The 25,225-nt window shown below is 43.8% G+C and overlaps 1 protein-coding gene across 1 annotated transcript in view; it reads right to left on the bottom strand.

Annotated features, from left to right (window-relative positions):
• The window catches only part of LOC119169944 (adenylate cyclase type 3), a 1,227,834-nt gene that overhangs the window by 413,156 nt on the left and 789,453 nt on the right, over positions 1-25,225 (bottom strand). Inside the window, exon 12 of the mRNA XM_075886158.1 lies at positions 7,603-7,761. Coding sequence (XP_075742273.1) covers positions 7,603-7,761 — 159 coding nt within the window. The remainder of the gene's footprint in view (positions 1-7,602; positions 7,762-25,225) is intronic.

Here is a 25,225-nt window from a genome sequence, read left to right as displayed (position 1 = left end):
CGAAGCATGGTAATCGTAGCTACGAATATTCAAAGGGATTCCAATTTCAGTGGCAGTGTACGTACAGATAGGGCAGAAGTGGTGAAGGAGGCGGCTATAGCACTAGCAATAGCTTCCACAAGAGCCGTAGTCGTGATCAGTGACTCCAAAACCGCTGTTAAAAATTATGCCAAGGAAAGGCTCTCACCGGAAGGGCTAAGAATTCTGGCAAACTTTTGCAACGAGTGGGTAGTTCATATTTTATGGGCACTTGCTGACTCCTCCCTCCCCGGAAACGAAATCGCGTACGACCTGGCTTGAGAACTGGTAGGACAAACAGGCGCAGCGCGAAGTCCGGGGGAGGAGAGGGATAGCATGATTAGTTATGAACGGATCACAAAACACTACAGGCTAGGAAGGGTCCGATTCCCAACCCCAGGCACATACCTCGCTCAACAAGCAGCAGGCGACGGCATGGCGCCTCTTACAAACCAACACGTTCCCGAACCCGGTAACTTTTCATTACATTTACCCAGAGATATAATCAGATTTGTGTAAGTTCTGCAATCAAAGGGCGGATCTCAATCGTATAGTGTGGGCTTGCCCTTCAGTGACAGGGCAATATAAAAAATACAGCAATGGAGAGCAGTGGGAGACCGCACTGCTCAGTGCAGACCCAGAAGTGCAACTCGGCGTCCTTCGGCAAGCCGAGGATGCCGCCAGAGCTCAAGGACTCATGCCTGCCACCTAGGGGAAGAAGACAATTCATCCACACGTTGTCGCTTTTTTTTTCTTTATTAAAGTTTTTTCCTCCTCTGCTCATGTTTTTATTTTTAATTTTACTGCTTTCATAGCCAGCCTGTATAGCAAAGATGTAATGGTTAGCCGTCTGTACGACCGAATGTTAACCTTCTTTTTCTCTCCTTTACAGATTAAGTTCACTCTACTTTTCCGCCAAGCGTCTGGTATTTCCTTCTCCTGTAAGCACTTCTTTATAGATTTCAGCAGTGCTTCTTTAGCGCTGTTTCCTAGTTTGATATTGAGGCGGACGGGAACCCCATCTTATCCGGCAGTAATGCGCTTAGGAATACTTTTTCGTGCTTCTTCCGATTGAAATTCTCATGTACTATCTCTTCCTCATTTGCACTTTTTTCATACTTTCACTCACCGGAGAAGTCCCCTGGGCAACCTTTTTAAACGATTTTGCTGTTACCTTTCGGATATAACCTAGTGCTTCGTAGCCTTCCAGTTTATATCCTCCTTCATCTACCATATGTTTTTGCATAGTGTGAGACTTTCTACCTAGCGCTTTTAGGTGGCTCGAAATAATCTGGGCGCGGCCTTCTTTCCGAGAATCTCTGTCATCTAGCATTCACTTTAACCTTTAATTTTCGCCTAAAGCTATTTCTGCACAGTATTTTTTCTCTAAATATATTTCCCATATTCAGTTGACTTCATTCTTTGGCTGCTTCTCCATTTTTGCTTGTCTGTGCTCTCGCGTTGCGTCATGTCGCTTCTCGATTGCATCCCGGATTTCTCTATTCCACGACCTTTTTGGCATTCTTTTTCCTTTCCAGTAATTAATTTTCTTCTCTCTTTCCATCTGCCTTGTCATTACATGCAACAGTTCATTATACTCCCAGTGTTTGCCCGGTAGTTTTCTTACTTCGTATTCGACTGATGCGGCTATTTTGTTATTTCTGTGTCATTTAAACACGAGCTTCCCATCTTTGACTCAATGTTCTTATTGTCAGTTTTATGTTCCAATTTTATTGTATTGCGATTATGATCAATACCCAAGCTGTTGATGCCTTTCTCGACTATTCTCATCGCTGTAAGTTTGCCATAGATTACCTCTGTGTTAACACAATAATCAATGCCTGATTTCCTGTGGCCCACTCCCCCCACAATCTGCCCCTCACTTAGAAGCGTGGTGGTTAGGGCTAGTTGGTATGACATGATGATTGCTCTAGGGCCAGAGTTTTCCGTATATCGTTTCCTTAGCATTTTTATTCTTACTCTTGCATTACTCTTTTAAAGACGATAGTCTTCCTTGAGACTTTCGACGCAAAAACTTTGGTCTGTCTTTCTGTACACTTGTCTGTTTGTCCACCGTTACCGCGAACCGGTTACTCTAAACAGCACTAACCGTTACCCCGAACGGCCGACCCCATACGCAGCGCCCACCAATGTTGCCCACCAATGTCCAGAATCAGCGTTCTTACATTTGCGATTGTCAATTAAAAGCAATCTTGCGCATATCTGAGGTACCATAACAACGCGTCGATGTATTGTATGTGTGCCTTCATACTAGAGAACACACACACAAGTAATTCTAAGGACCGTAGCATTAAACACGCTGCGCTAGCAGTGTGACGCAGGGTACAAAAAGGCAAGTTTTACCAACAAATTGCTAAAAGGACACGGTGATTGCACCTGCCCATCACTTTGCGTCCTAGACCTTATCGCCTCCAAGAATTCACACATCATTCTCCGCAGGCACGCAGGCCTTCCTTCGTTTTCGGAGATAACTGCCAGATGGCGCTCGTGGCTAACGTAGAGACCAGGCCGGGAGTATGGCGAATCAAGACATATCGGGCCAAATACGAAGGGGTAGACACGGTATGCAGTGCGTGTGGTGAGGAAGAAGAAACTGCTGAACACTTCATAATGTTGTGTAAAGGGCTTCACGCTATAGTTCAGGATGATGGCGAAGAGTTTTCAAAGCACTGGGGTTTAGGTACAGTGAGGGCAAAATAGACTTTAAGCGGGTAGAAATAACTAGAAGTAGGTTATCTGATTGGTGGCTAAAGTCAAGGCACGAGTGAAAGTTAAGCCCTTCACTGCAAAGTACGAATCCTTAACCTCACTATTTGAGGAAAAAAAAATAAATCTGCTTTTTGGTTCACTAAGTGTTACGGCTGGGTGGCGCTAGCCACCGCCCGATCTAAAGCGTACAGCCATATCCAACCATCCATCCATTCATCCCAGATACAAAAATCTGGGCGTATAAATAAGCAATGAGGACGAGTACCTAAGGGAACACGAAGTATACGTGTCGACTAAAGGTAACAGGAATGCAGCGGTGATGAAAAACAAGGCACCGTGGAATTACCATAGGTATGATGTTTTGAGAAGAATATGGAAAGGGGCCATGGTTCCTGCTTTGACGTTCGGCGATGCGGTCTTGTGCATGAGATCAGAAGTTCAAGCAAGATTGGAAATTAAGCAACGTGGAATAGCTAGGTTTGCCTTAGGAGTGAACCAACAGATGATGCTGAAAGAAAATGGGAAATCTTTCTAAGCTGTAAAAGGGATGCATCCCTTCTGATCCATGAAAAGATTAGAAGAGAGCTCAGTGACTGGAAGAAGTACATAAAAAGATAGAAACGCAGCTCCGAAAGTGTGGAACCATCTTAACTCCCTAAGAATTGTGACGAGAATAGAGCAGAGATTTATAACTACAGCTCAATAAAACTTGTTTTGGGGCTAGTTGGTTATTTGTCATATTTCAAGATATTTAGCGCAACCTCAACTTTCGCAAACACTCGCACAATAACCCGAGAAGCACACAGAGCATACAACGCTGTATGCTCTGTGTGTTTCTCGGGTGGTTGTGTGAGTGATTGTGTGAGTGTTTGCGGAAGTCGAGGTTGCGCTAAATATCTTGCACTATACCTACAGCTCAAGGTGCTAGGCTTGACAGGGACAAAGCTATTGAATCTATAAGAACAAAGGTGACAGAAAAATTTCAACAAAGAAGTGCTTTATGCACCACAAAAAACAAGGATGAAGTAAGTGGCGCAATGACTCGATTCTCACAAAGAGAGTGGGAAAGGGCTGAGAGGAGGGTTCCTAGTAGTACATCAACAGGCCCAGATGGCATTCCAATCATGTTGATGAAGACCTTAGGTTCGAACGTCTAAGCAGGCTTTGAGAGAGGCAGTGAGCAAAATAATGTATGGTGAAGACCCCGATGGATGGAAATTTAGCAGGATGAGCATGATCTATCAAGGAAAGGGGGACACAGCTGACACAAAGAACTACCGCCTTATAACAGTGACATCAATGGTCTACAGGCTTGCGATTCAGATTATGAAGGAAAGACTGCAGGCATGGATATAGGACGAGGGGGTGCTGGGGGAACTGCAGAATGGGTTTTCGAAACAGAGGAGGTTGGAATGAAATGTGTTCTCACTGATGGAGTGCATCGAAATAGCCGAAAAGAAACTCAGGCCCCTGTGGCTAGCACTTTCGGATATCAAGGGAGCGTACGATAGCGTGGTTTCAGAGGACTTGTGGAAAATACTGGACACACTAGGTGTGGAAGATGGAGTCAATAATACAGTTATAAAGTGGGAAAAGCAGGTATCCAAGCCTGCAGAGGTAACACGGTGACTTAGGCAAAGGTGTCCACTGTCAGCCTTGGTATTAATGATGTACCTACATGTATTAGAGGCCAATTTACGGGGAAGTGGACTGGGTTTCAACCTCTCTTTCGTCAAACAAGGAAAACTTATTGAACAGGCACTACCAGCATTGATGCAGGCAGATGATATTGTGTTAATGGCTGGACGATTTGCAGAAATTGATGGACATCTGCGCTAATGAGGGAGATAGGTTAGATTTCAGATTCAATAACAAAAAAGCAGCAGTCATGTTTATTATTGATAATAAAGGTAATGTGCTTAGGATACAGGTGGTCACGCTAGAGATAACAGATAAATACAAATATATCGGCTTACGGATAAGGAATGGGGCCTAGTACTCAAGGGAACACGAAATATACGTGACGACTAAAGGTAAGAGGAATGCAGCGGTGATGAAAAACAGGGCACCGTGGAGTTACCATAGGTATGATGTTGTGAGAAGAATATGAAACGGGGCCATGGTTCTTGATTTGACGTTCGGCGATGCGGTGTTGTGCATGAGATCACAAGTTCAAGCAAGATTGGAAATTAAGCAACGCGGAATAAGTAGGCTTGCCTTAGAAGCTAACGGGAATACACTAAATCAGGAAGTACAAGGTGATATGGGATGGACATCATTTGAGAGCAGGGAAGCTAGCACCAAGTTAAAATTTGAGAAGCGATTGAGAGAAATGAAGGAGGAGCGTTGGGCTAGGAAGGTATGCAGCTACTTGTACATGAAGAATGTCGATACAAAAAGGAAGAAGCGAACCAGAAAATTGACTGGTAAATACTTAGAAAAGAGCATGGGGCCAAACCAAAAAGAACTGTCGGTTAACAAGAAGGGGAAGGAAGCTGAGGCCAATATGTGGAGAATTGGCATGATTAAGAAGTCCGCACTAGAGATTCATCGAACTTTTAATCAAGAAATTGCCAAGGAAAGGATTTGTGATAATACTCGGGGTAGTTCTCAACTGTTTGAGGTCAGGACGGGAGTAATGCGAACCAAGACATATCGGGCCAAATGCGAAGGGGTAGACATGGTATGCAGTGCGTGTGGAGAGGAAGAGGAAACTGCCGAACACTTGAAAATGTTCTGTAAATGGCTTCACCCTATAGCTCAAGATAATGGCGCAGAGTTTTTCTAAGCACTGCGGTTTAGGGACAGGGAGGGCAAAATAGACTTTAAGTGGGTAGAATTAACTAGAAAAAGGTTATCTGATTAGTGGCTAAAGTCAAGGCACGAGTGAAAATAAACCGTTCACTGCAAAGTACGAGTCCTCAACCTCACAATTTAAATAAAAAAATAAATGAATGTAGTCTGTGGTTCACTAAGTAGTACGGCTTCATGGCGTTCGCCAGCGCTCGATCTAAAAGGTACAGCCACATCATTCCATCCATCCATCCTCGATGCGCTCGTTCGCCTCCGCTGCACGCTGGAGGCACTATAACGCAGTGCCTTCGAAATACCATTCACCGATTTTCTCGCGTAGAACATCAAACAAATGTTTTGTTCACTCTCTCCACATTCAAGACTATCGTCTTTTGACGACATTTGCAGATTACATGCAGATACGCGGCCAATTTTTATCATATTGTTTTTTAACATGGTTTACTGTCTTTTTTATATGTTTTTGCACTCTGTACAGTAACCTCAGTTGGAAGATGACACTCGTCGTCCTCTTGCCCCTTTGTCATCGTTCTCATCTCACGCAATAACAATCGTTGTACCACCTTGCCCAAACCGCCATGATTCTAAGTTACATTTATAGTTATCCGGGCTCCTTTCGTGTTTCATCAATCAGTCCTCATAACATTCATCGCAGTCTCCATTTGCTGTGCACGCACCTTCACCCTTAGCGTTAACGCCAAGCAGCTGCCTCTGGACGTTAAAGCTTTGTTTGGTGGTTAGCACATTTCTATCGACCATGTTATACGGGCGTGTCAAATTTTTCGTTCTGAATGGCACCGAGAAGTACGTGCCACGATACCCTGCTTGTTCAGCTTCAACAAACGGATCTTCCACCTGGAGTGAAGAAGATGGCGAGATTGCTGCGACCGAAGCGAACACACAGCAAACAATTTGTGGACCCATAAGCTAACTAGCCTTCTTGCTCAGTGCCCAACCAAGTCTCTGCAATCGGATGTGGTCCACTCTTGCAGTGATGTCGTTCTTTCGAACTACGTGCACAGCATCCTCATCTTAGGGCCGAAATTCACTATCGACCAAGAAGGGTTTCCACCAGATCTTCTTTCAATGGCGTGCTCTGTTTCTAGGCGGACGTCGTCAGAGTATTCAATGAAAGCCGAAAATTGCGCTGCAGGATAACACTTTCCGCGTTTTTTGGGTGTCTTAGTATTTAATAGTTTATAATGACAACTCCTGCAGATGACAATGATTTAAAGATCTCAATTGTATTTTAAATTCATGTACCACAGACAAGTCGCGACATGTGTGGATGAACAAATTCCCACTGAAAATGAGCAGTTAAAGAACCCGGCATACTTGCTGATCGTGGCGATGATAGTCGTGTACCATCGGTACTTTTATCAGCTGTAAGACACGTAACCATTGACACTTGTTACACCGAAGATTCCAGCGTTATTGTTCCACAATGATCTCCTGTATTCGCGTTGTGAGCGTAACCTAAACAGAAGATTCAATATTAGTGAGAACGTTAGTCACCATGTCCCGCTCAGCCTACACGTTGCAGTGAATACACGTGCGACTGTGCAGTTACATAAAAATAGAAGCACTCATAGAAAAAGTTACTTTGATAGTAAGTTCTGATTGCTTTGATAAGGTTTGAGTGATGTGGTTGCTGACGCATGTAAGTACCAAAATTTTTACGTCATCCCGAAGAGGTGTACGATAAACAAGCGAAAAATATTATTACGGTACGATGCTATTAGAAGATCATCGAGGGTCTATTAGTCATTCGTGTTCTTGCGGTAACAACTTGCAAAAACCAAATGCTAGACAAAAATTCACAAACTAACCTTTCACGCTTCGTTTGGGTTTGTTAAATCAGTCAGTTGTACAGCAAATCATATTGCTAGTACTGTGGTCACGTTATTACCCAGTGTCAAAAATGTTTGCTTAAGTTCACCAATTTCGCTTTTACTTTTCAAGCGGGTGCATGGCAACCATTTTGAGGGATTATTAATGTGAATACGTCAGCGTGAATAGGACAAAGATCAGCGGATAACCAACCTCGTCCAGCCTACGCCGCCCAAGGAACACCTTTGCCACGTGGGGAGGCAACACGTTGTAGACGAGCGCCTCGTTCTTGCGGCGCATGTCCGCCACCTTCTCCTTCTGCTCCTCCACGTCTTTTCTCCACAAGAACAGCCGCCGAGATGTAAGCTCGAACTGTAAGTCGTTTAAAAGGTGCTATTTTAATGTTATTCAGACAATAACGTGACATGTGTTCATAGCCACCACAATGCCGCTGCACGCAAGCACGCGTGTAGATGTGAAGGACAACTGAGAAAATGCATTGGCAATCCTGCCCACAGTTCTAAAAATTGGGGGACCCTTAAGCTTCGCCTACACGAGTTCGACGCGAAAGCGATATTCTGTTCCCAGTGCTGTATTTCAAGTACTTAGTATATGAAAAAAATATGTTCGATGTTCGCCAGCGCAGCAATGTATCACTCTAAGTCAAAAGAGAGCAACGGGGGTATAGGGGTTCCTTCTTTCCGGCAGCAATCACATTACCACTCCCACAACTCCCCTAAAAGGAGTAACTTCAGGGGATTCATCCCCCGAAGTTCCTCTTTCGGGGGATGAACAGTTAGTTCCTCCAACTGCTCACTGAGAACCAACCGTAACTCCCACCCATTGCTCCCCGAAGACCAAAGGTTAGTCTTGACCGTTACTCTCGCGTTTTCGTAGTGAATCTCTGAGGAGCGACTGCTCACGCTTCCAGTTACTCCTGGTGGGAATGAATTCTTAATCTTGTCAAACGCTGAACACACGGTCAGAGCTCTTTGGTTGATCAATGCTTGTGTGCTTGTAACAAAAAGTGGACAAAATATAAAGGAAAAGAAATGCTTTATTATACTTCTTCACTTTTTATGTGACGTGTCAGCACATGCAGTAAATTTCGCGCACCACAACCAACACTAACTGAGCGGCAAAATACATCAAAGGTGTTCCGCGTGTTCTGTAGAAAAACAATGTAAAATTCCAAGTAGATGGCCTTGTCTGTGTCGTGATAACAAAATCATTGTCAACGTCTTCACTTGTGAATGACTCGAATTGCGCCGAACTGCTGTTTCCATCAAGCCAGCGCAGTGAAATACCACCGCAGGCATATGTGAGGCATCACACTGCTGCAAGAAAAATAAAATTGTGAGGTTTTACATGCCAGAATCAATACGTAATAACGAACCACACACAGAGACAAAAAGAAGCGGCGTTTACATTCTTGTCTTCAGTAGAATGATAAGCGAAATGGAATGGTAGGTGTGGTCTAATGTTACTTGACAAGCCTTATAAATGTTGTTGTATTGGAGAGTCTTCCCATGATGCCTTCACACTCAGCCGTTAACGTTACATCAAGCCAATGAGGGACAAGTACCAGTATTAGGACAAGATCAAACCCGCCAAATGTTACTTTTGCGAAATAGGTATTAATGTGGAAAGGAGCATTTAACAGCACATTTGCACTGGCACTGCAGTGCAGACAGAAGCAACCGGAGGGGGTGCAGGTGGTAACAAAAGCGGTAATCTAGTGTGATACAGTTGCAAAGAATACGGTGAAAAAGCAAGAACATGTTATTTCTCTTCTAATAGCGTAACAGCAGTCAACGATGTATTTAGACGAAAAAAAGAAGAAAATCAGCCTGCTGCTTGAGAACTCAACACATTGAAGATGCCGTCAACAACGCAAACTTGGGAGTTGAAAACGCCACCAGCAATGTTACACTGTAATTACCTACACAATGTAAGGGCAATAAATGTAGTTGAAAAGTTGAAATTGAGACGCAGTTCGTCACTACTCACCTGCAAGCTGATGCATGAGCAGTCTTTTAACAAATAATGATCACTTTGTAAGGACTAGGAGGTCACTGTGGTCGCCAGAGGGTGCGGATGCACTTCATGCCGGCTCCTGCGTCTACGAATGCTTTGGCAGCGACAATCACCGCATGCCCACATAAATATGGTCTCACCGAAATCCCCTCAGCACCAGAAATCAGCGGATACCAACATCCAAGTGGGCCGAGGATTTTAGGCGCGAAGCTCCTTAAAGCGGCACCCGTTCGTTCCTCGTCGTAGGGCGTAACCAGTCTTACGTTTTGACCTGCAAGGTGGTGCCGGTGGGAGATTTCTCCTGTGCGTTGTTGAACAATAAGAAATTCGCAGCGTGTTCGTTAGCTAAAACCGAATTCTCCTGTCTCTCATTCCCTATTAGCAGCCACTGGCATGTAACTTGAGCACTATCTGACAAGAAAGAGTTGCTACGTTAAACTCACGCGGCGTAACCTCCTTGGTTTTAGACAGGTTTAGCGAGCGTTGGGCCGCAGTGCGATGAATACAGTGAACTAGTATATACCATGAACTAGAGGTGGTTAAAGGTGGGAAGTAGTTACGATGCGCAAGCCGTAAGAAAGTGTGCGTGTGCCACCTCTCGTTTAGTCCTTGGAGTGTCCACTAAATGGTGGTGCTTCTATATGCGGAATATATGATGAAAAGATGCAAGATTGTGATACTTGGAGTGTTCACTAGATGGACAAACGGACACACAGACGGATACATGGAAGGACGCATGGATGGCTGCACGGACGCATGGATGCATGAACGGACGCAGGGGCGGATGCATGGACGAACGCAGGGACGGATGCACGGATGGACGTGTGGGCGCACGAACAGACGCACGTACGGACGGGCGGATGGACGCATGGACGGTCACACAGACGGACGCATGGACGGACGGAAGTAAGAACGAATAGACAGATGGATGCTTCGTCCCACTATCCATCATTCGCCCCGTGGATATGCACCCTTTTTTTTCACCACATCACGGTCACTTTCTTGCATGTGGTGGTGCACGGAGAGGCGCAAAGCCAAGTCGGGCTCTCCGACGTACAAGGCGGTACTAAACGCAATGGAGCCGGTCCGGCCGGCAGCCGGAGCATTCGACGGCGACGCTGAGGCAAACGATAATTATTTTCAACAAGGAAATGCCGAAATGCATTACGATTGGGCTGATGAAAAGAGATGGCACACTGTCAAAAGGCGACACAGTCGAGGCAAAGACAAAAAATTAGCCCCGTATCGGCATGTTTCCCTGCAAGCATAATTGAAAGACGATAGTCTTGCGTCTAAACAGAGTTAATAAAGAGTTTATTTGATGTTCTGCGGGAGAAAATTGGTGAATTGCATTCTGGAGGCACTGCGTTAAAGTGTCTCGATGCGTGCAGCGAAGGCGAACGAGCGTATCGGGGCATGTTAGAGACAAGCGCTATCTGGCAGTTATCTACAAAAACGAAGGAAGGCGTGCACGCCTGTCTCGGAAGCGATGAGGTGTTGAACCCAAAGCGATATGCAGGTGCCACCACCGTGTTGTCGTAGTAAAGCGTTGGAAACACTTGCTTTTTTGAGCTGCGCGTTACATTGTCAGCGCAGCGTGATAAACGCTATAGTACTTAGAATTTCTTATGTATGCTTTTCATACTATAAAAACACACATACAGAATATTGACTGGTTGTTATGGTGCCTCATATATGCGCAATAATTGCTTTTTAATAGACAATCGCACAGAAATTTCTCATTGTTTCAGTTTTTTTAAATATATTTTATCTTGATACTGCTAATTGGTGATTACTGTAATGCGTTATTTCAAAACATATGTTTCTACATCTGTTAAACTTTTTGAATTTGAATTTTGTGTCCAGAATGAAATCTGAATCTTGGTTCCACTTCACCTGAGCAAATGTATGAGTGGAGGGACCTTAGTCAGGCAGGGGTGATCTGCCTTTAGTTCCTTCAAACTAGGCAATCTTTGTTTTTTGTCTGAATAAACAGTGAATGAATGAGTGAATGAAACTATGAAGCCCCGCCATGGTGTTCTAGTGGCTAAGGTACTCGGCTGCTGACCCGCAGGTCGTGGTATCAAATCCCGGCTATGGCGGCTGCATTTCCGATGAAGGCGGAGATGTTGTATGCCCGTGTACTCCGATTTGTTGCAAGTTAAAGAACCCCGGGTGGTCAAAATTTCTGGGACCCTCCACTACGGCGTCTCTCATAGTCATATGGTGGTTTTGGGACGTTAAACCTCACAAATCAATGAAATCAAATCATGAATAAATGTACTAACGCTGAAACTTGAGAAATGGTGGTGGGCACTGTAGATGGGGTTGGTCGTTTGGGGTATTGGTTGATGCTGTTTGGGGTATTGTTATTGTGGACAGACAGACAGACAGACAGACCAAAGATTCTTCATGGAGGTATCCTAAGAAAGACTATTGTATTTAAAACAAGGAACGCGGCGTCGATAGCAAGCGTGAAGGCACCAATGGTAGTGCAGGGATTACGCGAAAGACGCAAACCAAAACCCAATATGCACAGCTCGGCCGAATTGAAAAGAGGAGCAGGAGGCCAAGGCTACCTGCTGGTGACTATAAGGTGGTTATTAGACCAAGAAGAGGACTACGCGTGGCTCAGGTCTGCCCGACGGAAATCAACAGGTGCATCTACGAAGCATCTGGCATATGCCGTGCCAGGACAGAGAGTGCGATGTCATCTTTACCAATAAGATTAAAAAATCTTAGTGGTAAGCCCTCCTGATTAGAAAGCTGTCAGCAACGAAAATGGGCAGGAATATATTAGCGAAAATGGGTATCACATACCACGTTCAGCACTTTGAGAAATGCGGCATTCCCACCTTTATCCACTTCAAAATCGTGACAAAGCCGCTTCCTAGAAATATGAACCCCGCCACATATTCAGAACGCAGACGCCACAGAGCAAAGGCGCTGCTCAAGGCACACGGGACTGATGAAAAGCACCTGTTCGTAGAGGCGAGCCTGTACTCCAAGAAGAGGGCCCATGTTGCAGCGGCTGTAGATGTGACCGGGAACTGCACTAATGCCTGTAATGTCCTGATTCGTGTTGTATACAACATGAATTGGGGAATCTAAGAGGTGGCCATCATCATGGCTTTCACTTCCATAAAACATATCTTCATTCTGAGTGGCTCACAGCCCGCGATTAGGAATTTTGCACGCGGACGCATTTCGCAAAGTGCCCTGCCCTGAAAATTCTAACGAAGAGCCAGGAACTGGTGGATTCAGAGGAACGTTGAAATATATATATATATATATATATATATATATATATATATATATATATATATATATATATATATATATGAGATATAACAGACAGTAATGCCAAGGAATGTACAGGGGAAGTTATTAACATTAATAGAATGTAAATAAGAAGAAAGAAAAGTGGATGAAAAAATTACCAACTGTAAGCAGGAATCGAACCTACGACCTTCGAATTACGCGTTCGATGCTCTAACCACTGAGCTATTACAGCGGCACTCCCTCCATCCACTTTTTTTGGGTTTATCTGTGAATTTAGAAGTAGGAGCGACAGTCAGCGCCATCTATAAGCCAAACAACGAGTGTGAAAACACTCTTATGCGCATGTTTGGCGTCACGTAGCACGTGAACTTATTATGAGCGGGCAGCTGATTAATTGTCCCTCTTATACAACCTAAACACACCAAGTCTGCCAGTACGAGACCCTCGTTCAATGAAATAAGGGAAAGAAGTGTATACCTAAGGGCTCGTTTTCCGTGTTTTTAACACAATAATAATGAGATATAACAGACAGTAATGCCAAGGAATGTACAGGGGAAGTTATTAACATTAATGGAATGTAAATAAGAAGAAAGAAAAGTGGATGAAAAAATTACCAACTGTAAGCAAGAATCGAACCTACGATCTTCGAATTACGCGTTCGATGCTCTAACCACTGAGCTATTACAGCGGCACTCCCTCCATCCACTTTTTTTGGGTTTATCTGTGAATTTAGAAGTAGGAGCGACAGTCAGCGCCATCTATAAGCCAAACAACGAGTGTGAAAACACTCTTATGCGCATGTTTGGCGTCACGTAGCACGTGAACTTATTATGAGCGGGCAGCTGATTAATTGTCCCTCTTATACAACCTAAACACACCAAGTCTGCCAGTACGAGACCCTCGTTCAATGAAATAAGGGAAAGAAGTGTATACCTAAGGGCTCGTTTTCCGTGTTTTTAACACAATAATAATGAGATATAACAGACAGTAATGCCAAGGAATGTACAGGGGAAGTTATTAACATTAATGGAATGTAAATAAGAAGAAAGAAAAGTGGATGAAAAAATTACCAACTGTAAGCAGGAATCGAACCTACGACCTTCGAATTACGCGTTCGATGCTCTAACCACTGAGCTATTACAGCGGCACTCCCTCCATCCACTTTTTTTGGGTTTATCTGTGAATTTAGAAGTAGGAGCGACAGTCAGCGCCATCTATAAGCCAAACAACGAGTGTGAAAACACTCTTATGCGCATGTTTGGCGTCACGTAGCACGTGAACTTATTATGAGCGGGCAGCTGATTAATTGTCCCTCTTATACAACCTAAACACACCAAGTCTGCCAGTACGAGACCCTCGTTCAATGAAATAAGGGAAAGAAGTGTATACCTAAGGGCTCGTTTTCCGTGTTTTTAACACAATAATAATGAGATATAACAGACAGTAATGCCAAGGAATGTACAGGGGAAGTTATTAACATTAATGGAATGTAAATAAGAAGAAAGAAAAGTGGATGAAAAAATTACCAACTGTAAGCAGGAATCGAACCTACGACCTTCGAATTACGCGTTCGATGCTCTAACCACTGAGCTATTACAGCGGCACTCCCTCCATCCACTTTTTTTGGGTTTATCTGTGAATTTAGAAGTAGGAGCGACAGTCAGCGCCATCTATAAGCCAAACAACGAGTGTGAAAACACTCTTATGCGCATGTTTGGCGTCAAGTAGCACGTGAACTTATTATGAGCGGGCAGCTGATTAATTGTCCCTCTTATACAATCTAAACACACCAAGTCTGCCAGTATGAGACCCTCGTTCAATGAAATAAGGGAAAGAAGTGTATACCTAAGGGCTCGTTTTCCGTGTTTTTAACACAATAATAATGAGATATAACAGACAGTAATGCCAAGGAATGTACAGGGGAAGTTATTAACATTAATGGAATGTAAATAAGAAGAAAGAAAAGTGGATGAAAAAATTACCAACTGTAAGCAGGAATCGAACCTACGACCTTCGAATTACGCGTTCGATGCTCTAACCACTGAGCTATTACAGCGGCACTCCCTCCATCCACTTTTTTTGGGTTTTATCTGTGAATTTAGAAGTTAAGCCAAACAACGAGTGTGAAAACACTCTTATGCGCATGTTTGGCGTCACGTAGCACGTGAACTTATTATGAGCGGGCAGCTGATTAATTTTCCCTCTTATACAACCTAAACACACCAAGTCTGCCAGTACGAGACCCTCGTTCAATGAAATAAGGGAAAGAAGTGTATACCTAAGGGCTCGTTTTCCGTGTTTTTAACACAATAATAATGAGATATAACAGACAGTAATGCCAAGGAATGTACAGGGGAAGTTATTAACATTAATGGAATGTAAATAAGAAGAAAGAAAAGTGGATGAAAAAATTACCAACTGTAAGCAGGAATCGAACCTACGACCTTAGAATTACGCGTTCGATGCTCTAACCACTGAGCTATTACAGCGGCACTCCCTCCATCCACTTTTTTTGGGTTTATCTGTGAATTTAGAAGTAGGAGTGGATGGAGGGAGTGCCGCTGTAATAGCTCAGTGATTAGAGCATCGAACGCGTAATTCGAAGGTCGTAGGTTCGATTCCTGCTTACAGTTGGTAATTTTTTCATCCACTTTTCTTTCTTCTTATTTACATTCCATTAATGTTAATAACTTCCCCTGTACATTCCTTGGCATTACTGTCTGTTATATCTCATTATTATTGTGTTAAAAACACGGAAAACGAGCCCTTAGGTATACACTTCTTTCCCTTATTTCATTGAACGAGGGTCTCGTACTGGCAGACTTGGTGTGTTTAGGTTGTATAAGAGGGACAATTAATCAGCTGCCCGCTCATAATAAGTTCACGTGCTACGTGATGCCAAACATGCGCATAAGAGTGTTTTCACACTCGTTGTTTGGCTTATAGATGGCGCTGACTGTCGCTCCTACTTCTAAATTCACAGATAAACCCAAAAAAAGTGGATGGAGGGAGTGCCGCTGTAATAGCTCAGTGGTTAGAGCATCGAACGCGTAATTCGAAGGTCGTAGGTTCGATTCCTGCTTACAGTTGGTAATTTCTTCATCCACTTTTCTTTCTTCTTATTTACATTCCATTAATGTTAATAACTTCCCCTGTACATTCCTTGGCATTACTGTCTGTTATATCTCATTATTATTGTGTTAAAAACACGGAAAACGAGCCCTTAGGTATACACTTCTTTCCCTTATATACATATATATATATATATACACATAAAAGAAAGAGACAGGGAGGCTAAGCTGGAAGAACTACTTTGCTACTCTGTACAAGGGTTGAAAATGAGGGTCAAAAAGAGGATAGAGATAGAGATAACAAATAAATTAGGAAAAATATGCACATTCTTACACATGCAGGACGTTCCGATCACAGTCGTTCGGAGAGGCTGGTTGAACGCAAGAAGCGCAGGAGCGCCTTCAAAGCAGTCTTCTGCGACATGAAGTTCTGTCGGCAAAGCAAAATTCTTTCTAGTGAAAGAGTCTGGTTGTCCAGTTCGTTTAGTGGATTGCAGAGCGTCTGTCTCGGCAAGCAGTATTGTGGGCATTCGCACAGAATATGGCAAATTGTTTCGCCACTGCCACTATCGTCACATGCATCAGTTTCGGCCATTCCAATGCGGAACGCGTACGCAATGGTAAATGCAACACCCAACCATAACCTGCACAGCATAGTAGCGTCTCGTCGGCTAAGTTCTGGAGAAATTCGAAGACTGAGAGTTGGGTATAAGGTAAATAAATGTGCGTGGATGAAATGTGACTCGTTCCATCGCGACGCGGTGCGCTTGCGAGCAAGTATGCGGAGTTTCCGTGCAGCGTGAGTTCTGAAGAGCGGGATTGATATTTGATTGCTTTCAGTATTGACAGAACGGGCAGCTCGATTGGCCTGTTCATCACCAATTTTTCCAGAATGACTTGAAAGTCATTGAAAGGCCTTTTCATGTCCTTTCTCCAATAAATGGTGAGTCTTTTTTTGCAATCTCAAACACCATTTGCTCGTATGGACCGCGGCGTAAAGTTGATAGAGAGGACTGCAGTGCCATCTTGGAGTCACTGAAAATTGTTCATTATTGTGGCTGTTGATCTCTAATGAATTGCAATGCGACACGAAGAGCTGTGAGCACCGCTCCTGTTGATATCGTAAGGTGGGAGGTCTTGAATTGGCTTGTTGTGGCGTTTATCAGTATAACAAAAGATGCCATTGAACTGTTGTATAATACGGAATCGTTGGTGTATTCATGTATACAGCCTTGGTACGTCTCTGGTTAAGAGCAGGGAACGACATATCTGCTTTTTTGGATGCCAGGTATTGTTAGTCTGATGTTAGCTTAGTCAGGCATGAAAGAGGAGTCGAAGGCCTGGCGGCGGGTGCAAAGAATATTGGCAGAGAGTCGTGATGCGTGGTTACCATTTGGCAAGAGGACAAACGAGGCCTCTCTGCTGGTGAAGAGGCTAGGTGGTGGCAGGGTGTCCGAGCACTATGCCTCATATATGTCCTGAGTATCTCAACGTCGATATGTGTGACGATAAGGTGGTCACCAGCGATTGCTATAGAAGCCATTGTCAAGGCACTACGAGGCAAGCTGAGGCAAATCCGGAGTGCCTGCATGGGCGTGAACAATCTGTAACGTTCGTATGCTTCTTTTGCTTGCATTGGTCAATACCGCTAAGCTTAACCACAGGAAGCCGACAAAAAGTGCCCTCTACAGCTGTAGCATTGCACTGGGTGACATTCCCCAAGTCTTCCCTGCAAAGAACTTCAGTAGATTACAGATGTCTATACACCATTTTTTCGTGTACGAGACGTGATCGCTCCACGATTGATTCCTGCCAATTATGACGCTCAAAAACTTGTGCGATCAAACGTATGGTACAATTTGACCTTTAATGTTTATGGTGTACTTATTCCTAGGCTTGCGTGTACTTATTCGTGTACTTGATCCTAGGCTTACTTATTCCTAGCTACGAGGGCACATTTCTCGGCAGAAATGTATAGGCCTCGATTCCGGAGGTAACGCAACGTTCCAGTTGCAGCTTTTTGAATTCTCGCTCACAACTGCAGTTGTTTACAGCCGATGCCCAAACGCACATATCATCTGCGTACATTGATAGCCTGACTGTGCTCGGCAGATGCTCAGTGAGAACAAGTAGTGTAAGATTGAACAGCACAGGGCTCAGTTCTCCACTCTTGGGGACGCCACGCTGGCTGTAATGTGGAGAGGTTTGACCGTATTCAGCGCTCACAAAGAAGGATCGCATTGACAGATACCTACGTATTCAGTGATGCATCCAACCACCTATTCCTACATTTTCGAGAGCGGTGAGGACTGCGTCATGCGTAACGTTGTCAGACGCCACTTTGACGTCTAGGAGCAAGGACGTTCAGAGACGCTTACGACCATTCTCATGTTGGACGTAAGGGACCAGGTCGACTACGAGGTCAATGAATCATCTACCATACCAAAATCCTTCCATGGCATCTGGACAGATGCCGTGGTAGCACTCTAGGAGCAGGATTTTCGTGCTTTCACCCAGATGACACAGGGACCTATAGGAAATTCGAAATTCTATCGGACCCTGGTGCCGACGTGCGTCCACACAAAGCTAGGGCTGTTCTAAGTTCAACGATTGAAAAAGGCAAATCTATGCGAGAATCCAGTGTTTGAGGACAGCTGGTCGAGGACGTTAGGCTATTGGACAGTGCGAGTGGCCAAGATAATCTGGCACATTGATTGATATGTGGGGTTTAACGTCCCTAAACCACCATTTGATTATGAGAGACGCCGTAGTGGAGGGCTCCGGAAATTTCGACCACCTGGGGTTCTTTAACGTGCACCCAAATCTGAGCACATGGGCCTACAACATTTCTGCCTCCATCGGAAATGCAGCCGCCGCAGCCGGCATTCGAACCCGCGACCTGCGGGTCAGCAGCCGAGTACCTTCGCCACTAGAACACCGCGGTGGGGCATAATCTGGCACAATAGTCTTCTGCCACGTCAATGTGGCGTCTCTGTTCGGAAAGTGCGAAAACCCTTACTGGTGACCACTGAGTGGATTTTGTTTGAAGACCTCGTACCATCTTCCACAATCATTTCATTTTATTTCCTTAAATACCCGCGAGGGTGTATTACATAAGGAGTGGGTAATTATAAAGACAAAACATAGAAGCCAAAGATTTAACATAGAAAGTGCTTATTGATATTTTCTATGAACGATGATGGGCAGGGAATGGTTGCAATTTCACTGGTAAGGCCATTCCAGTCTGGTGCGGTACGTTCAAAAAAACGAGGCAGAAAAAGTAGAGTCCAGGAATGTGGCCTAGAAACTTGAAGTAAATGGCTCGTGCGGTGAGATATGCGTGTTGCGGGAACGATGTAAGGTGGGGCATGCAAGGTGCGGCGATAGCGTAGTGGTTAGAGCATCCGCCTCCCATGCAAGAGGTCCGTTGCTCAAATCCCGGTGCCACGCAGTTCCCAACCAGAATAAAAAAATTCGCGTGTTGATGGAACTGGATTAAGAGGCCTGGGGTGCGGCCTCACCGGTAACCACCACCGGGAACGCACTCCATCACCAGAGAAGGATTGGCCACCCTGGTGCAGTATCTGGCCACTACCTCCCACATGCATACGTCAAATAACTCACGGCCCTCAGTCCCCAGCAGCTGCGAAGCAACTGACCACGGCGGTGGTCAGATCTGCAATGCTGCAGAGGGTGCTAAGAATCTCTGGATCCGGACAGGCCGCCATTAAAACCTGAACTTGGCAACCTTTAACGCTAGAACCTTATCTAGTGAGGGAAGTCTAGCTGTACTATTCGAGGAGCTAGAGGGTGTTAAATGGGATATAATAGGGCTCAGTGAGGTTAGGAGGACAGATGAGACCTATACGGTGCTACAGAATGGGCCCGTCCTTTGCTATCGGGGCTTGGCAGACAGAAGAGAACTGGGAGTGGGGCTCCTAATTCACAGAAACATAGCTGGCAACATAGAGGAATTTGATAGCATTAATGAAAGGGTGGTAGGTATCTTAACTAAACTGAATAAAGGATACAAGATGAAGGTGGTACAGGCTTACGCGCCTACATCCAGCCATGATGACGCTTCAGTTGAAAGCTTCTATGAAGACGTGGAATCGGCATTAAGTAAGGTAAAAACACAGTATATTATATACTGATGGGAGACTTTCATTCAAACATAAAGAAGCAGGCTGGAGACCAGGCAGTAGGAGATTATGGCATCGGCACTAGAAACGCCAGAGGAGAGCTACTAGTAGAATTCGCAAAACGCAATACTTTACGGATTTTGAATACCTTCAACCAAAAATGAGAAAACCGCAAGTGGATATAGAGGAGCCCTAATGGAGAAAATAAGAAGAAAATAGACTTTATAATGACTGCACACCCAGGAATCGTGCAGGATGTGAAAGTGGTTGGCAAGGTACGATGCAGTGACCATAGAATGGTACGGTCTCGAATTCGCCAAGACTTGAAGAAAGAACAACAGAAACTGATACGCAAGAAGCCAATCAATGAGCTAGCACTGAGAGGGAAAGTACAGGAATTCAGAGTGTCGCTGCAGAACAGGTACTCGGCTCTAAGTGAGGAAACCAACCTTAGCGTAAATACAATGAATGATAATCTGACGAGTATCATTACGGAGTGTGCCGTGGAAGTTGGAGGTGGAGTAGTTAGACAGGACACTGTCAAGCTTTCCCAGGAAACAAAGAACCTAATTAAGAAGCGTCAAATCATGAAAGTGTCAAGTACAACAGACAAAATAGAACTGGCAGAGCTTTCGAAGTTGATTAATAGACGTAAGGTATGCGATGTAAGAGGGTATAACATGGAGAGAATTGAACACGCTCTGAAAAACGGAGGAAGTGTCAAAGCATTGAAGAGGAAACTTGGGATAGGCAAAAGTCGGATGTATGCACTAAGGGACAAAGTCGGCAAAATAACTACCAATATGGATAGGATAGTTAAAATAGCTGAGGAGTTTTACAGAGATCTGTACAGTAGCCGAGACAACCACGACCTTAATAATATTAGAACTAGCAGTAACCCAGATGACACCCCACCAGTAATGATAGAAGTCAGAAAAGCTTTGGAGAGCTTGCAAAGTGGCAAAGCTGCTGGTGAGGATCAGGTAACATCAGATCTGCTGAAAGATGGAGGACAGATTGAGTTAGAAAAACTAGCCACCCTGTTTACGAGGTGTCTCCTGACGGGGAGAGTACCAGAGTCTTGGATGAACGCTAACTTCATCTTAATACATAAGAAAGGAGATGACAAGGACTTGAAGAATCTCAGGCTGATCAGCTTGCTCTCTTTAGTATACAAGCTATTTACAAAGGTAACTGCTAACAGAGTAAAGAAAACATTAGAATTCAATCAACCAAAGAAAAAAGCAGGATTTCGAACAGGCTACTCAACAATTGGCCACATTCATACTATCAATCAGGTAGTAGAGAAATGCTCAGAGTATAACCAACCACTATACATAGCCTTCATAGATTACGAGAAGGCGTTTGATTCTGTAGAAATATCAGCCGTCATGCAGACACTGCGGAATCAGGGCGTAGATGAAGTATATATAAAGATTCTGGAAGAAATCTACAGGGGATCAACTGCTAGCATAGTGCTTCATAAAGAAAGCAACAGAATACCAATCAAGAAGGGTGTAAAGCAGGGGGACACAATCTCCTCAATGCTATTTACCGCATGCTTACAGGAGGTTTTCAGAAGCCTAGAATGGGAACAGTTAGGGATAAGAGTTGATGGAGAATACCTTAGTAACCTGCCCTTCGCCGATGACATTGCATTGCTGAGTAACTCAGGGGACAAATTGCAACTCATGATTACGGAGTTAGGCAAGGAGAGCAGAAAGGTGGGTCTTACAATTAGTCTGCAGAAAACGAAAGTATAGTACAACGACCTCGGAAAGGAGCAGCGCTTCGAGATAGGTAATAGTGCACTTGAATTTGTAAAAGACTATGTCTACTTAGGGCAGGTAATAACCGCAGAGGAGAACCACAAGATTGAAGTAACTAGAAGAATAAGAATGTGGTGGAACACATTCGGCAAGCACTCTCAAATTATGACAGGTAGCTTGCCACTATTCTTCAAGAGGAAGGTATATAACAGCTGTATCTTGCCGGTACTTAGCTACGGTGCAGAAACCTGGAGACTTACAAAGAGGGTTCAGCCTAAATTGAGGACGACGCAGCGAGCAATGGAAAGAAAAATGGTAGGTGTAACCTTAAGAGTGGATTAGGGGACAAACGGGGGTTAAGGATATCATAGTTGAAATATAGAAGAGGAAATGGACATGGGCCAGGCATGTAGCGCGTAGGCAGGATAACCGCTGGTCATTATGGGTAACTAACTGGATTCCCAGAGAAGGGAAGCGGGTTAGGGGGAGACAGAAGTTTAGGTGGGCAGATGAGATTAAGAAGTTTGCCGGTATAAATTAGCTGCAGCAAGCACAGGACCGGGTTACCTGGTGGAACATGGGAGAGGCCTTTGTCCTGCAGTGGACGTAGTCAGGCTGATGATGTTGATGGTGATGATGCAAGGGACTATGAAAATGTTTGTGGAACAATGACAAGCTGGCAATACGATGGCAAAGTTCTAGATCTGGTAAACCAGATTCTGCTTTCAATCCAGATACGCTGACAGTAGAAGAGTATGAACAGTGAATAAATATAGCGGCCTGATTTTGTAGCGATTCGATGGCATGTGTAAGATAAGATTGTCGAGGGTCCCAAATTGGCGATGCGTATTCTAGTTTAGGTTGAACGATGGATTTGTATGCTTGTAATTTTACGTGTTGTGGAGCGAGGCGTAAATGATCTTTAAGGAAGCCCAGCGTTTTATTTGCAGATGAAATGATATTAGTGACGTGTATGTTCCATGAAAAATCGCTACAAAGAGTGACGCCCAAATACTTGTATGACGGAACATTTTCTAGGGGAATGGCATTAACTTAGTACGGATACACAAACGGCATGCAGCGGTGATAGAATGAAACGACTTTACATTTACTCGGGTTAAGTTTTATGAGCCAGGGCTCACACCATTCTTGGAGGCAGTTTAGCTTGGCTTGTAAGGATGACTGTTTTGAAGTGTCAGTAGCAGTGTCATATATAACGCAGTCATCAGCAAACAGGCGGGTTTTACAGGTTAGGTTTGAAGGCAAGTCCTTTAGGTATATAAGGAATAAAATGGGACCAAGGACCGAACTCTGGGGTACTCCAGACGTTACTGGAAGAGGATTAGAGGTACAGTTGTTGATATTAACAGACTGGGAGCAGCTTATAAGAAATTCTCTGATCCAATTTAGTATGTTCGGGTGAAGATTTATTTATTTATTTATTTATTTGTAAATACTGCCAATCCCAAAGGGATCATAGCAGGAGGGCATATACAATAGTTGAATACAACATAACACAAATTGTGATACAATGGAAACACCAAATAATTATAAAGAAGTGCAACACAAGAGCGATTAGTGGCACAATATTATAAAGAAAACAGGCTCGCATAATAAAACCGTAGGCAAGGGAAGAAAAAAAAAGGAGAAAAAGAGAAAAAGAAAAAGCATTGGGAGACTATGGTGTAAGCATTTTTACACAGTGGTGCTTTAGAGCTAGGCGACAAATGCATACTGTGGGGTTTCGGGTATTTGAAAAGAAAAAAGCAAGAGAGACAATGCATGAAGAACTGTGACAGGTGTAGTTTCATACATCTATAGGAGGGAGAAAAACGACAACAACAACAACAAAAATTGCCTGACAGGGTTCAAGGTACGCTTTCAAGTGCAGTTAAGAACTGTGTTAGCGATGTGCTTTCTATGATATGTAAGGGAAGTTATTCCATTCTCTTATGGTCAATGGAAAAATGAATTTTTGAAACAGTCGGTATGGAAGGTGTATTCAGTGAGCATCTGCCTATGGTTATGTCTGGTAGGGCGTGTTTGTAAGCTTGTTATAAAGTTTGGGGCATCAGTATTTACTTTGTTATGAACTATTAGGTACATAAATTTCAGTCTAGCTGTCCTGGCTCGGCGCTGTGGAGTATCTATACCAGCAGTTGCCATTAGCACTGTAGGTGATTCGTGTGGCCCATACTTGTTAAAAATGAACCGTATTGCCTTTCTTTGTACACCTTCAAGTTTAGCGATGTCTTGTTTAGTAAAAAGAAACCATACTATGTTTCCGTACTCTAGTATCGGTCGGACAAATGTATTATAAGCCAACAGTTTGGTATCTATGGGGGCTAAATGGAGGCGTTGTCTGATGAAAAAGAGTCGTTTGAGCGCAGTCGCTGTTATGTGGCTTATGTGACTACTCCATCTAAGGTCCTCAGTTATTGTTAATTCCAAGTATTTATGTTCACTAATGGCGCTTAATTCCGCGTCAGTAATTTTACACGGGAATAATGATTTATTTATTTTTCTCGACATTATGAGTAGGGATGATCTTTTTGCATTTAATGTCATTTGACGATCGGAGCACCATTTCGTTACTGTTTTTAAAGCGCGGTCAAGGGCTACATGATCTTCATGCGTGTTGATTATATTATAGATAATGCTGTCATCTGCGAACAGTCTGACGTTGACATGTATATTAGCGGGTAGGTCGTTGATGAATATTAAAAAAAGAACCGGAGCCAAAACACAATCCTGTGGTACACCGGATATCACTTGGGCAGTATTATACGACAGGCCGTCAATTGCAACAAACTGTAAACGATCTCTTAAATATTCAGTTATCAAATTAATTATGGGGCCGTTACCAAGCATTAACTTAAGCTTATAAGTTAGTTTCTGATGAGTCACTTGGTCGAAGGCCTTTGAAAACTCGAGTAGTATAAGGTCAATTTGTTTTCTGGAATCGATGCCCAGGGACAGGTCGTGAACAAGTTCTAAAAGTTGTGTCGCCGTAGACAATCTACGGCGAAAGCCATGTTGGAAGGCCGTTAGGATAGACTCAGCGGCAAGGAACGATGTTTTTTGTTTGAGAATAACGCGTTCAAGTATTTTAGATGCTGCGCATGTTATTGAGATAGGCCTGAAATTAGCTGGGTCATGCCTGTTTCCGGATTTGTGTACAGGAGTGATTCGAGCGGTCTTCCATTCTTTTGGAAGCCTACCAGTTGTTAGCGATTGGTCAAAGATTAAACATAAATACTTTGCGACTTATTCTGCGTACTTCTTCAGAAATGTGTTGGGAATATTATAAGGTCCAGAGCCTTTCTTAGCATCTAAATTAGGCAAAAGATTAAGGATGCCTGACTCAGTGACTGTAATAGGTTCTATATGTCTCTTAGCACATGCCTCCATATGAGGTGTACTGCTATCATCGCGTGTGAAGACTGATTGAAAATAATTATTAAGAGCGTTCGCAGTAGCTAGGCATTCGCTGGGGGAAGCTGTTTTTTCATCGGATGACTTGTGGTTGAGGTAG

The sequence above is a fragment of the Rhipicephalus microplus genome, chromosome 2 (genome assembly GCF_043290135.1).
Source record: "Rhipicephalus microplus isolate Deutch F79 chromosome 2, USDA_Rmic, whole genome shotgun sequence".
Lineage (NCBI taxonomy): Eukaryota > Metazoa > Arthropoda > Arachnida > Ixodida > Ixodidae > Rhipicephalus > Rhipicephalus microplus.
This window is presented reverse-complemented; position numbering and strand designations above follow the sequence as displayed.